The 12,689-nt window shown below is 43.3% G+C and overlaps 1 protein-coding gene across 1 annotated transcript in view; it reads left to right on the top strand.

Annotated features, from left to right (window-relative positions):
- Positions 1-12,689, top strand: part of ITPR1 (inositol 1,4,5-trisphosphate receptor type 1) — a 320,598-nt gene that overhangs the window by 131,242 nt on the left and 176,667 nt on the right. Inside the window, exons 10-13 of the mRNA XM_057554628.1 lie at positions 48-194; positions 4,250-4,345; positions 6,019-6,063; positions 9,632-9,786. Of these exons, the coding sequence (XP_057410611.1) occupies positions 48-194; positions 4,250-4,345; positions 6,019-6,063; positions 9,632-9,786 (443 nt within the window). The remainder of the gene's footprint in view (positions 1-47; positions 195-4,249; positions 4,346-6,018; positions 6,064-9,631; positions 9,787-12,689) is intronic.

Raw genomic sequence — 12,689 nt, 5'->3', positions numbered from 1 at the left:
TCTTTTTAAATGCACTTTCCTTAATTCCTCCGTGTGTTGACTTTTAGGGTGACGTCGTGAGGCTGTTCCACGCCGAGCAGGAGAAGTTCCTCACCTGTGACGAGCACAGGAAGAAGCAGCACGTCTTCCTGAGAACTACCGGCCGGCAGTCAGCCACGTCCGCCACTAGCTCCAAAGCCCTGTGGGAGGTGGAGGTAAGGGATGGGGCGGGGCGGGCAGGGGGAAAGGATTCGTGGATTTATAGGAATAAGTCACATCCAGGTGCTTAAACCCACCTTGTTCCAAAAACAATGGATGACTTGGGATGACTTAGAGAAACAAACACATCACGCCATATCAGAAGGATGCCGGATGTTCCTGTGGAGGAAAATAATAGCTACCTTGGCAGCCAACTCCCAACTGAAGTTAGAAATTTCTTTCTCTGGATCATCTGATCATCTCTTGCTTCTGTTTTTTTTTCTTTCCCTTGCTCAGTTATCTATCACAGCAATATGTAATCAAGTGCCTAACCCATCACGATTTGTAGGTGACTGCACATTGGTGATAGGATGGGAGGATACTGGGTGGTGAAGTATCTACACGTCCAGAGCACAAAGAGGCACATTCCCTGTTCTCTGGAGGTGTAGATGAGGCAGGGCAAGCGATTAAGGAAGAATTCCTGGAGGAGCTAGCATCTGAGCTGGTGCTGACAGGATGACCTGTATTTCAGAAGGAAGGGATGAATGGAGTAGGTCACTTCATATAAGATACTAACGTGGAATTGGAAATGTGAGGCAACCTTGGGTTAGAACTCAGTAACCTCATTTGATGAGGAGCAGAGGATAGTCATGCGAAATAAGACAGAAACTGTTTTAGGAGACCAGATCCTGAAGGGCAACATATCCAGGCTGTAGGGACTTGGGACTTAATTCATAAACTAAAAAAGTATCAGAAATGTCAGAACGCTACAGAAGTCACCATGACTGACTTTAGAACCTTAAAAGCAAGTACCATGTCTTCTTCACTCACAAACTGATTGAAATGAAGTAAACATGTCAACCTTTTGGGGAGAGTTTTTGCAGTATGGACTAACTTAACCTAGAAGTACACTGTAGAACATCTTCTATATTTTTTCGTCTGAGAAGCAACAGCTGTCTAATTTTTACTCCCCCCAAAACTGTTCCCTGCCAATTTTCCCTCTGAATACTCTAGGGAAACACTGAGCGTCTTCCTTTTTTATTTTCTTCTTGAGGATTTTAGACACTTAAGTGCCCCTTCCAAATAAAAGAAGGAAGACAATACCATGTGTTTTATATTTCTGGTCATGATTTAGGGTTTTCGTTATACATCTTCACCTTATTGCCAATCAGTTTTACATATTGTCATATCTTTTTACACGTGATGTAAGAGCCTTACAATAGTATACAGTTGAATCTTGAACAACACGGGTGTTAGGGGCACTGACCCTCCACATGGTTAAAAATCCACGTATAACTAATAGTTAGCCCTCTGTGTTCGTGGTTCCTCTGTATTCGTGGATCCATCCAACCATGTAGCACTGTAGTATTTAATATTGAAAAAAATCCACGTGTAAGTGGACCCTTGCAGTTCAAACTCGTGTTATTCAAGGGTCAGCTGCACTTCTGTTTCTCCCTTCCTGTCCTTTGTGGTGATATTCTCTTGCATTTTATTCTATATATGCTATAAACGCCATAGTGCGTTTTTATTTTTTTTGCCTTGTTTAAGGAGTCACTTGCATTTTAAAAACATGGAAAAACGAGAGGACAGGAGTCTTTTACCCACATAGCTATCATCTCCAGCTGTTCATTTTTTGGTGCAGATTTGAGTTTTCATCTGGAATCATTTTCCTTCAGCCTGAAGAACCCCCTTGTCATTTCTGTAGTGCATGTCTGCCACTGGCCAATTCTCTCAGCTCTCATTTGAAGACAAGAAAACAGCTTTATATTTGTCCGTGAACATCTTTATTTCACCTTCATTTAAAAAAATCGGTTTATTTTTCGTTTTTGAAAATAACAGCTTCATTGAGATACAATTCATACATCACACAATTCACAAATGTACAGTGTGTAATTCTCAGTGGTTTTTAGTTGACCCAGAAGAATCCCTGAGCCATAGCAGGTCACACCTCATCTCTCTTCAGGTTTGCCCCTCCCCACCTCTGGTAACTGGTCCACTTTCTATCTCTATAGATTGGCCCAGGTTGAACATTTCGTATAAATGGTATCCTACAATGTTTGGTCCTTTGTACCTGACTTCTCTTACCTAGCATAAAGTTTTTACAGTTTATCCATGTTGCCATGCATATCTGTATTTCATTTCTTTTTATTGTCAAACACTCTTCCACTGTATGGATATACCGTATTTTATTTACTATTCATGGGCATTTGGATTGTTTCTGCTTTTTGGCTGTTGTGAATAATGCTGCTGTGAACATTCATGCACAAGTTTCTGTGAGGAGTTTAATTGTGGGTCATATGGTTACTTTGTTTAATTAACCTTTTGAAGAAATGCCAGACTGTCTTGAAGGCGCTATTGTATGTTCCCACCTGCAGTGTATTAAAGGTTCTGATTTCTCCATATGGCCTTCATTCATGAAGGGTATTTCTGTTGAATGTAGAATTTTACATAGACAGTTTTCTTCTTGTACTTGAAGGTGTTCACCCATTGTTGTCTTGCATGCATTATTTTCTGATGTGAATTCAGTGGTTTTCTTTTGTTCGCTGCATATAGTGTCTCTTTTTTTTCCTAGCTACTGTAAAATTTTTTCTTTTTATTTCTGGTTTACATTAACCTAATTATGCTGTGTCTTGATGCATGTGTGAGTGTGTGTATGTGTATTTATCCTACTTTGAAACCACTGAGTTTCTTAAAATGTATCAAAATGGGAAAATTTGGGGGTCACTATTACGAATTTCTCTAGCCTCCACCAACCCACATGGACATACTGGGTCATTCGATATTGTCTGACAGGTTACATTTTCCTGATTCTTGCCTGTCCACTGCTTTATGACAGTATGCTGAATGTCGTGACGCTTCTTTGTTGACTATCTGGATCTGTTGCCTTCCTTTGAAGAGTATTAAATTTTGTTTTGCCAGACAAAGAAAGTTACTTGTAGATCACTTTGATCCTTTGGAGGTTTGTTTTAAAGCTTCATTAGGTCAAGTGTACTGTAGCATTTTTTTAGGGCTTGACTAGCCCTGCTACTAAGGTGCGAGCCTTTTGACGTCGCTGCCGAATGCCCCAGCTGTTCAACCGGCCTCCCCTCTGGCTTGTTAGAATCAGGACACCTTCTAGTCCTGTGTGAACTCCTGGATTGTTGAGCTTGCGACTACCCTCTCATTTTTTATTTGGCCTTGTGGGGTCTCGCCTTACACATATGCAGCTTGGTACTTAGCCAAAGACTAAAGGAGGCCCCCTGTGCAGATTTCTGGAACTTTTTTTCTGGGGGAGCTCTGTATTCTGCCCTGACAAATTCCAGTCACCTCAGCCTCCTTAAGTTCTGACGTATCTCCTCACCTCAGCGAGACTGGTCTCCTCCGCTTGAATACTTCTTCTCGAGGCCACTGTCCAGAGAGGGGGACCTCCCAGCAGAAAGCTGGAGCAGTCGTGGAGATCGCCTTATTTCCCTGTCCTCAGAGATCACAGTTGTGCACTGCCTGTCATCCGGCATCTGAACCCCGTTGTTTTGTATGTCTTACTCAGTGTTCTCGTTGTCTGTGGCATGTCCGTGTATTGTGTGAGGGGTCTATTCACGGCACCAACTACCGGGGCCAGTTCTTCCATCATCAGCAGAAGCTGCAGTTACATTTACTTGTGTGCTGAATTGGCCCAGGCACTGTGAGTGTCCAGTTTCAAAGCACAGGCGTGTGGATGTATTATAGTGCATGAGTGCATGGATAAATTGCTGTTACAGTTTTCCGTGAGATTCTTTTTTTGGTTTGTTTTGCCTCTTGTGGATGAAGTCCAGGATCTTAACTTCCTCCTTATGATTAAGGCAAATAATCCGAAAACCACTGAACTTTGTCTTACAACCATTTCATGTTCATTAGGGGACTCTTTTTTCCTTTGGAGAAACATCGCTTAACGATACATATGGTACTTGTTAACGGGTTTGTTGGAAGATAATGATTTTTTTCAGCTTAAATACCGCTCCTGAACTATGACTTCCGTGTGATGTCTCAGATTCAGTGTTGTCCTTATTTGGATTGACATTTCTTCCACTCCTGTTGAACATATCTCCTCTTGCAGGTGGTCCAGCATGACCCGTGTCGGGGTGGAGCAGGGTATTGGAACAGCCTCTTCCGTTTCAAGCATCTTGCTACAGGGCATTACTTAGCAGCAGAGGTAAGTGGCAGCCCCATAGTTTTTCTCTTTCAAGGATGATGTAGTCCTCTTTCCTCACTTACCTGTAGCCGTTGAGTAGTTAGGGGCTGAGGGTAATGCTCAGTTACCTAGCTTTTCCTTCTGCTTTTCTGTTTCCTTCCACCTCATTTCCCTGCTTATAGACAAGAAGAGGCAAAAGTCGTGAACACATTTTAGTATTTGACAGGGATTCTGATCAAGATGTGGGGAGAAGGTCAGTTAGAAAATAACGCTGTCGTGGGAATGTAATGTCCATCCTGGTGACTTTATTTAATAATATACTGTGTTGTATACATTTGACTCTGAACGACGCGGGTTTGAACTCTGAACGGGTCCAGTTACCTGTGGAAATTTTTCATTAGTAAACACTGCAGTGCTACACGGTCTGTGGCTGGTTGAATGCGAGAATGCAGAAGAACTGCAGACGGGGAACTGCAGGTTTGGAGGGCCAGCTATAAATTATACACGTGTGAACTCCCGCATTGTTCAAGGGTCAGCTGTATTTGACAGTGGCTAAGAGAATAGATCTTAAAAAAAATCATGCTAATCAGGGTTTTAGGATTATCTTTCCATTTTGCTCTTGTTTACTACTCTCACCGCTTCTTATTTACCAACCCTGATCCTAATATGAATGACCAAGACTTGACCGCAGTGAAACATGGTATGTAAAGCTGGAAGCATTAAAGCCCATAAAGAATTAGGTAATTTTATAAAGCCTGGTTACTCAGAGCTTTAGTGGAATAGACAGGGTCTTTTACTTACAGGAATGTAAAAAATCAAGGCGATGTATTTTAAATGACCGTGAAGGGTTTTTGAGGAAAGGCAAGACTCAACACTGAAGGATGGGAGGAATTTCCCTTTTAGTTTTTGTATTAAATTAAGGAGCCGTGTTACTGTGTGACAGATGTTGAGTTTTACTCTGATCTGCTGGAAGATGTACGATGCATATTCATACCAGATTCTAGCCGTACATCAAGGCACACCTCCTGTCGTCTGGTACCACTGGTGAGACTGCTCAGAGATTTTCAAGCTGATGCCTGGGTGTCAGTGTTGCTTCTGCAGCTGACCCCAAGGAAGGCTGAATCTAAATGTGCCAACCCCCCTGGGATGCCTGACACTTGTATGAACTGATGATTTTGAAATATTGAAGAGCCGAAGATGAAGACTAAGTTGAAATTTAAAATGGAGCCATAGGAAATTATGGACCCAGCTAACCAGCTGTGAGAAATGTTGATTACACGGTTTGCCAGAGATCAATGGTGGTTGCATTATCTGTTATGTCCTGGGGCGAATGTAGTTCTTGCTGGAAGGCAGACATTTTTTTATTTCTAACTAGAAATAAGCAGGATTATCAATGACTGGATACTGATCTTTTATTTATTTCAGGCTTTTAACTGTTGCTTTGCTAGTGGATTCTTTGTGTTCCTCTGTCTACATTTGAGAGCCATCTATCGGTGACTGGTAGATTGTTCCATGTGTGTTGTACTCGTGTGATGTGTGTTGTGATTGTGGCATGCCGGTTTCGTGAACAGAGGGAAGGGAGAAGTTCTTAGCTGTCCAAAGATATTCGCAGGCCTTGAAGTCTCCTGCTAGCGGGGCCAAGTCCTTGAGAAAGCAATGGATGTTTTAATTTCCTAATGATTCTTTTTCATCAGGTAGACCCTGACTTTGAGGAAGAATGCCTGGAGTTTCAGCCCTCAGTAAGTATGGACAAGAGCCTTCTTGTCTTCGTCTGGTAGGGTGAGGACATGTGATCTGGAAACCCATGTAAGAAACTGCCCCTGTGGTCACTGAGTGCTGGGGAAGGGGAGACCTTACGCTGCCTTAACAGAGGATCTTGTTCTGTGCTTCCCTTGAGGGCAGTCATACCCCCTTGTGTCCTGGTTGGTCCAAGAGACTGTTGGTCATGATGCTCTTTCTGTGTGCTTAGTCAAGGGGTCTCCATCTCTAAGTTGCAGAAGTTCACGGTATCTCTTGGAATACTGCTAGGTTGGAGACAGTGATGGTCCCTGTAGAAGCCAGCCTTTTACATGCCAATGTCTCATTGCTGTTGATGTGAATCTATGACTCACTCAGATGTCTTCAAGGAATGAGTGTATAAGGTGGACACTGTCGTTTAGAGTGTGGAGGTAGCACATGAGGCATGACCGCTGATTAGACACTCAGTTGTCTGTCCTTTCTGCAAAGTCAGAAATAGACCTTATTATGTGGTTTGGAATTTTAATGCCAGCTGGATCCTTCTTTGGAGGCCATATTGCCAATTAATGCTGATATGGAGGCACTTGGGTTGGGGTTCAGGTGTCCACAGTTACGGGTTGAAGAGGGAAGTGGTTGTATTACAGGGAAATGATGGGTGTAAGTCATGCAGTTCTCTTGTGGAGTGCTTCGTTCTGGTCTAGGATTAACAAAACAAAAAAGACCCAAACGGTTGCTGCTCTGTTTGACGTTGTGTGTCCGTGTGATCATCTTGATGGTGAATATGCTAGGTGGTATTGAGGGTATTATTTTTCGTAAAATTTTGAAAAAATTGCACATTAACATAGGTACATTAATGAAGGTAGTTGGGGTGGAGATAATACAGAATGTAATTGTCATCGAAAGTGCTGTGAATTCTGCAGCAGCCATGAACCTTTTAATTAGGTTTGGGCAGAATGTTATCTTTGGAAGAAACGCAGAGCAGTTCTAGCTGAGGGTGTCCCACCGTTAGTTAGTTGCTGGACTTGCTGGGGGACTAAGGCTGCCCTCAGAGGTGACTTTGAAGGAGAACCATGGCTTCTTTCAGGGAGAGCTGATGTCCGAGTGAACCTTGAGCTCTGTGTGGAACGGGACTGCCCTCCTGGCCTGTTCATGTGCGAGGGAAAGACAGGCATGTGCAGTGCAGGGGGAAGGACACAGTGATCAAAAGTAGGGCGAGAGAGAGACAGACTTGGGTTTAAATAGCAGACCCACCGCTTATGACCTGTGTGATTCTGGACAGGTTACTTGCCCTCTCTGAGACTGAATTCCCTCATCTGTAGTTGTGGACAATGGGCTGGTTGTAAGGACGAAGTGAGATGTTGTGCAAATGAAGCGCCTAGCCCATAGTAAACGCTTAACAAATGGCATTTTTGTAAGTTGCAAAGGATGATTACCATTTTCAGTGCCTTTCCATCCACCAGTTCCTCTGGGCTGCACAGCAGTTGCACGAACGAATTGGGACAGGTCTCTCCATCTTTGTTTGACGGGTGAAGAAGCAGAGAGTGGTCCTCACTGGCCACATGCCTCAGGGTCTCTGGGAGTGCAGTCATCTTTCTACTCTTTCGTGCTTCTCCATGCCAGGGCAGTGCCATGTGGCAGTGGGTCTGGCTGCAGGTCTGGGCTGCGTTGCTCTGGCTACTCGGGGTGTCGCTTGGGTGGCGGTCCTCGCGTGGAGGAGGGGTGTGTGTGGGGGGCTCACCCTGCACCCACAAGGCCAGCAGCTCAGCTCCTGCCTCTGGGAGGAAGGTGTCAGCGTTGGGAGGGTCCTGCACCGTCTTCTTGGCTGGGAGACTCGGGAGTGTGGGAGAGGAAGCCTCTCTTTCTGCTCTGCTTATTGGTCGCGTATTTCCTGAGACTGGCACCCCGTGCCTGTGGTTTTGCCTGGGACCCCATTCGGCTTTGTTGCTCTCCTCTTTGTAAATTCAGCAGCCCCCTCGAGCCATGGGCTTGACGCCACAGGGACAGAAAGAAGAACCCGAGCTGGCTCTGGTCTGACGGCCTTCTGCACGTGTGCCTTTCCTCCCACTAGGTGGCAAACGCCGACCGCACTCGGGAGGATGAGGGCGCCTTGCTCAGTCACAGTGCGGATGCAGTGGACTCAGTGCAGTTGGCATTTTTCTTCGGACGTGTGGCAGGTCTGAAATTTAGCTGCCAGTCTGTAGCTGAGCCCCGTGTCTCACACCAGAACCGGGACAGGGTTTATATTTTGAAAGTGGTGTGTGCAACCCTTTGCAGGTAACAGTGGTTAGAAGAGGGCAAATTCTGTTCAGAGTGCTTTCTCCTGAGCTGAGCTCTTGGAGATGCCCTGATCCCCTCCAGTGGATTCTTACGTTAGTGTAGATGGAATAGCGAATGGGGTTTGTTTAGCCAGAGGTACAGGGTGTGAGAGGAGGGAGTGTGAGAGGGGGGAGACAGAGGTTGGGGGTATTAGAAGAATTGTTTGCATTTTCTTTTCTTTCTTCCGTCCCTCCCTCCCTTCCTTCCTTTTTTTTTTTTTTATAGACAAAGGCTGGGGCTGCTGCTGAACTGAAAAAGCAAACTGTTGCCTACAGTCCTAGAGCTCAGGCCCCATGGAATGAAATTGTCTTATGCTCTCTCCTTTGCCTGTTAGATTTGCTTTTCTTTTCTCCATTCCATTTGGAAAGGAAGCAGGGCCTCAGCCTAAGCAAAGCAAGATAGAGACAAGGGAAATGTGCTTTTCCTAGTACATACAGGTGGATATTGTCATCTTGCAAGGATGTTAAACATGAAAAATGATCCCGTATAGAGTCGCACGGCGGAGAGCCACCTTGTGAAGCCTGTCAGAGCAGGCGCTAGGCCCAGCATGCTGCTTCAGGCTTCTTAGGCAGATGGCCTTTGGAGACTAGATGTGTTTTAACAGTTTCTTGGGAAAGCTTTCATCCTTGTTCTTCAGCCTTCACTGTCAGAGATTTTCTTCAGTCTCAGCCAGATCCCTCACGTAGCAGGAGGGGCCCCTTTTCCCCTGAATTGTCGTCAGCAATTGATTAATTAGGAACATTTTTTCAGGGCTACTCTGACTTCTCAAATATTTTTCTTGGCCACACGGGGATAGCTGCTTGCAAACACTTGGATTCAGGTTTATTTCACTGCATTGTTTTTTTTTCTCCTGGGAAGTAGCTGTATCATATTCTCGCTAGACAGTTTCACTGTCGATTAACACAACCGCCCATGACAAAATCCACAGGCTAAGTTTTCTCACAGTGCTTCTCCTGTCTCCCGACCGCTGCGCAGGGGTGTACCGCCTGTAGCACTCTGCCCGTGGAGAGCTAGTAATGCAACCCCACGTTGCTTAAGCATTTTTATTGCAACACCAGGAGGTAGAGTGTCAATCTTCTTGGCGTGGGTGGCCAACTATCATCTTCAATGACTGCTCTGAAACTGTGATGCTCTTCCTGCCAACTACTGACGCTCACTGTTGTTTCTTCCCTGTTCCTGTGGACTGTGCAGTGATTGTAGTGAGGGAAGGCCGTGGCACGTGCAATCCTTGACTTGATGACTTTTCCTCCTCAGCTGGACCCTGATCAGGATGCCTCCCGAAGCAGGTTGCGAAACGCCCAAGAGAAGATGGTGTACTCCCTGGTCTCTGTGCCCGAAGGCAATGACATCTCGTCCATCTTTGAGCTAGATCCCACCACCCTCCGTGGAGGCGATAGCCTTGTCCCGAGGTATGAGTCCAAAACGGCTTATCTCAAGTGAGTCAGGGTGGTATATGTGGCCTGGCTGGGGTTCTCGGAATCCACAACGTCATCGTCATTCTTGAAGCTTTTGTACAGGATTTGGTAAAGGATTTGTTCTGGTTGCCCATGGAAATGACATCTGAGTTTTCTTTTTTCTTCTTTTTTTTTTTAATGGCTTATCAGTTGTAAGTTCTCAGTAGTCAGTGGTTAGCTAAGACGTGCTATGTTTAGGTGAACAAACCAAACGTTAAGCTTAAGTAACTCAATATTTCTAGTTTCCTTTACTCTCTCCCTCCTTCCCAAATCTGAGAGATCTCCTGGTCAATTGAATAAACAATTGAAAAGAAATTCTAGAAAGTGGAACGTTTGAAATTCACTCAATGCATAGTAAATTTTATTAAAGGTATTGGGAAATCAGACCGGTCTTCTTTGGTTATTTTATTAAATTTGACTTTTAGTTTTGTTGCATAAAAAAGCATTTCCATTTACTAGACCGTAAATGGAACAAAAGCTCACTCTTAAAATCAACAGGGACTTCCTCTGGCAGTCCAGTGGTTAAGACTTCACCTTCCAATGCAGGGGGTGCAGGATCAATCCCTGGTTGGGGAGCTAAGATCCCACATGCCTCATGGCCAAAAAACCAAAACATAAAACAGAAGCAATATTGTAACAAATTCAATAAAGACTTTAAAAATGGTCCACATTAAAAAAAAAAAATCTTGAAAAAACAAAAAATCAACAGAAGTATTAATAGTGGCTAACACTTGTTGAGTGCTGACTACATGCAATCTATAATGCTAAATACTCATGTTACATAATTTCACCTTCACCAAAACCCCTGTGAGATAAGTATTATTATTTGACCTTTCCTAGAGGTAAAGAAATGAGGCTCAGAGAATTTAAACAACTTATCACAAGTCAGAGAGCACCGTTGCAGAGCCAGATAGGGCTGTTCTGGCAATTCTGACTCTTGGACACAGCCTTGGGTAGTGGAAGTCTCCGTGGCATTGGGAGGTTTTACCACAGGGCTCCTCTCTCTGAGGATTCCTTTGTGTTTCATTATTCCTGTGTATCATTGCTGTTTACCTGCTCAGCCAGAGCTGGGCTGTGAAAGTGACAACTGCAGCTTGGGTGCTGTTACAACCGGAGAACACAGAAATGTCTGTGTAATGCAAAAGACTATGTTCTTAAATATTGTATTATAGAGGAACATTAAAGGAATTGTAAAGAAAGTAATGGCTATGGAAAGGTTCGCATCCAAGTGTCTAGCATACACTAGACACTTAGGTGCTTAATAAAATTTGACAGCAGAGAAGGGAATGGTTAACGCTAACAAAAATGCCAAAACATGAAATTAAAAAAAAAAAAAGAATTAGAGGAGAAGCTTCTCTTGTTCTGGATACTCTTCCTATCCCTCTCAGAGTGATAAACAGAAGGCACTGTCCACAAGAAGAGAACCTTACAAGGAGGCTGTTCATTGCCATTCAGCACAGTGATCGCTGGTTCTTACCCTCTGCTGGGTCATTAACCCCTTGAGAATCTGGGAAAAGCTGGAGATGTTCTCCTATTAAACCCCAAGTATGGGCACAGCTTCGCGTACTCCACGTTTGTCCTGATGTAGATTGCTTTTTTAAAAAAAAAAAAATGATATATTGAGATATAATTCATGTATCGTACAATTCACCTACTAGAAGTGCTCAATTCATTGGTTTTTAGTAGATTAGCAGAGTTGGGCAACCATCAGCACAATTGATTTTAGAACAATTTCATCACCTCAAGAAGGAGCACCGTACCCATTGGCAGTCGCTTTTATTTCCCCAGGCTCCACCCTCAGCTTTAGGCTAATCTGCATTTTGTCTCTATTGATCTGCCTATTCTGGACATTTCATATAAATGGAATGGCTTTTTGTGACTGGCTTCTTTCACTTAGCATTGTTTTTAAGATTCATCCATTTTGTAGCATGTATTCTTCATTTCATTGTATTCCTGAATAAGATTCCACTGTATGGTTATGTCACATTTTATTTATTCACTTACTAGTTGATGGCCATTTGGGTTATTTGCCTTTTTCTGGCTGTTCCGTGAACATTTGTGTACACATTTTTGTGTGGACATACATTTTCATTTCTCATGGGTCTCTACCTAGGAGTGGAATTAGTGGGTTATGTGGTAACTGTATGTCTAACATTTGAGGAACTGCCAGTTCTACATTTATAGTTTTATATTCCCACCAGCTGTATATGAGAGTTCTAATTTCTCTCCAATGCTTGTTTATCTGTCTTTTTTATATTTGAGCCATCCTAGTAACTGTGCAGTGGTATCTCATTGTAGTTTTGACTTGAATTTCTCTGATGGCTAATGATGATGATCTTCTCATGTGTTTATTGGTCGTTTGTATATCATTTGTAGAGACACATCTATTCAGATCCTTTGCCCATTATTTTTTGGCCACTTAAAAAAAAGGGTTATGTGTCTTTTTATTATTGAGTATTAAATGTTCTTTATTACAAACCCCTTATCAGTTATGATTTGCAAGTATTTTCTCCCATTCTGTAGATTTCTTCACTTTCTTGATGGTGTCTCGTGAACCACAAACGTTTTTAACTTTGTTGAAGTCCAGTTTATCTATTTTCGCTTTTGGTTGCTTATGTTTTTGCTTTCTTAAGAAACTGTTGCCTAATCCGAGGTCACAAAGATTGATGCTAATGTTTTCTTCTGAGAGTTTTAGTAGTTTGTGCTCTTTTCACTTAGGTCTTTGATCGATTTTGAGGTCATTTTTAAAAATCCGGTTTGAAGTAGGGTAGATTGCTTTTGTGAAGTGTCCTTTCTCACTGACTACCTAGATAGGCATAGGGACTATAGAATCCAATTGCGTTTTGGTTTAAGTACTT

Source organism: Balaenoptera acutorostrata, chromosome 10 (assembly GCF_949987535.1).
Source record: "Balaenoptera acutorostrata chromosome 10, mBalAcu1.1, whole genome shotgun sequence".
Lineage (NCBI taxonomy): Eukaryota > Metazoa > Chordata > Mammalia > Artiodactyla > Balaenopteridae > Balaenoptera > Balaenoptera acutorostrata.
Note: the sequence above shows the minus strand (reverse complement) of the source record. Positions and strands in the feature narration are given on the sequence as shown.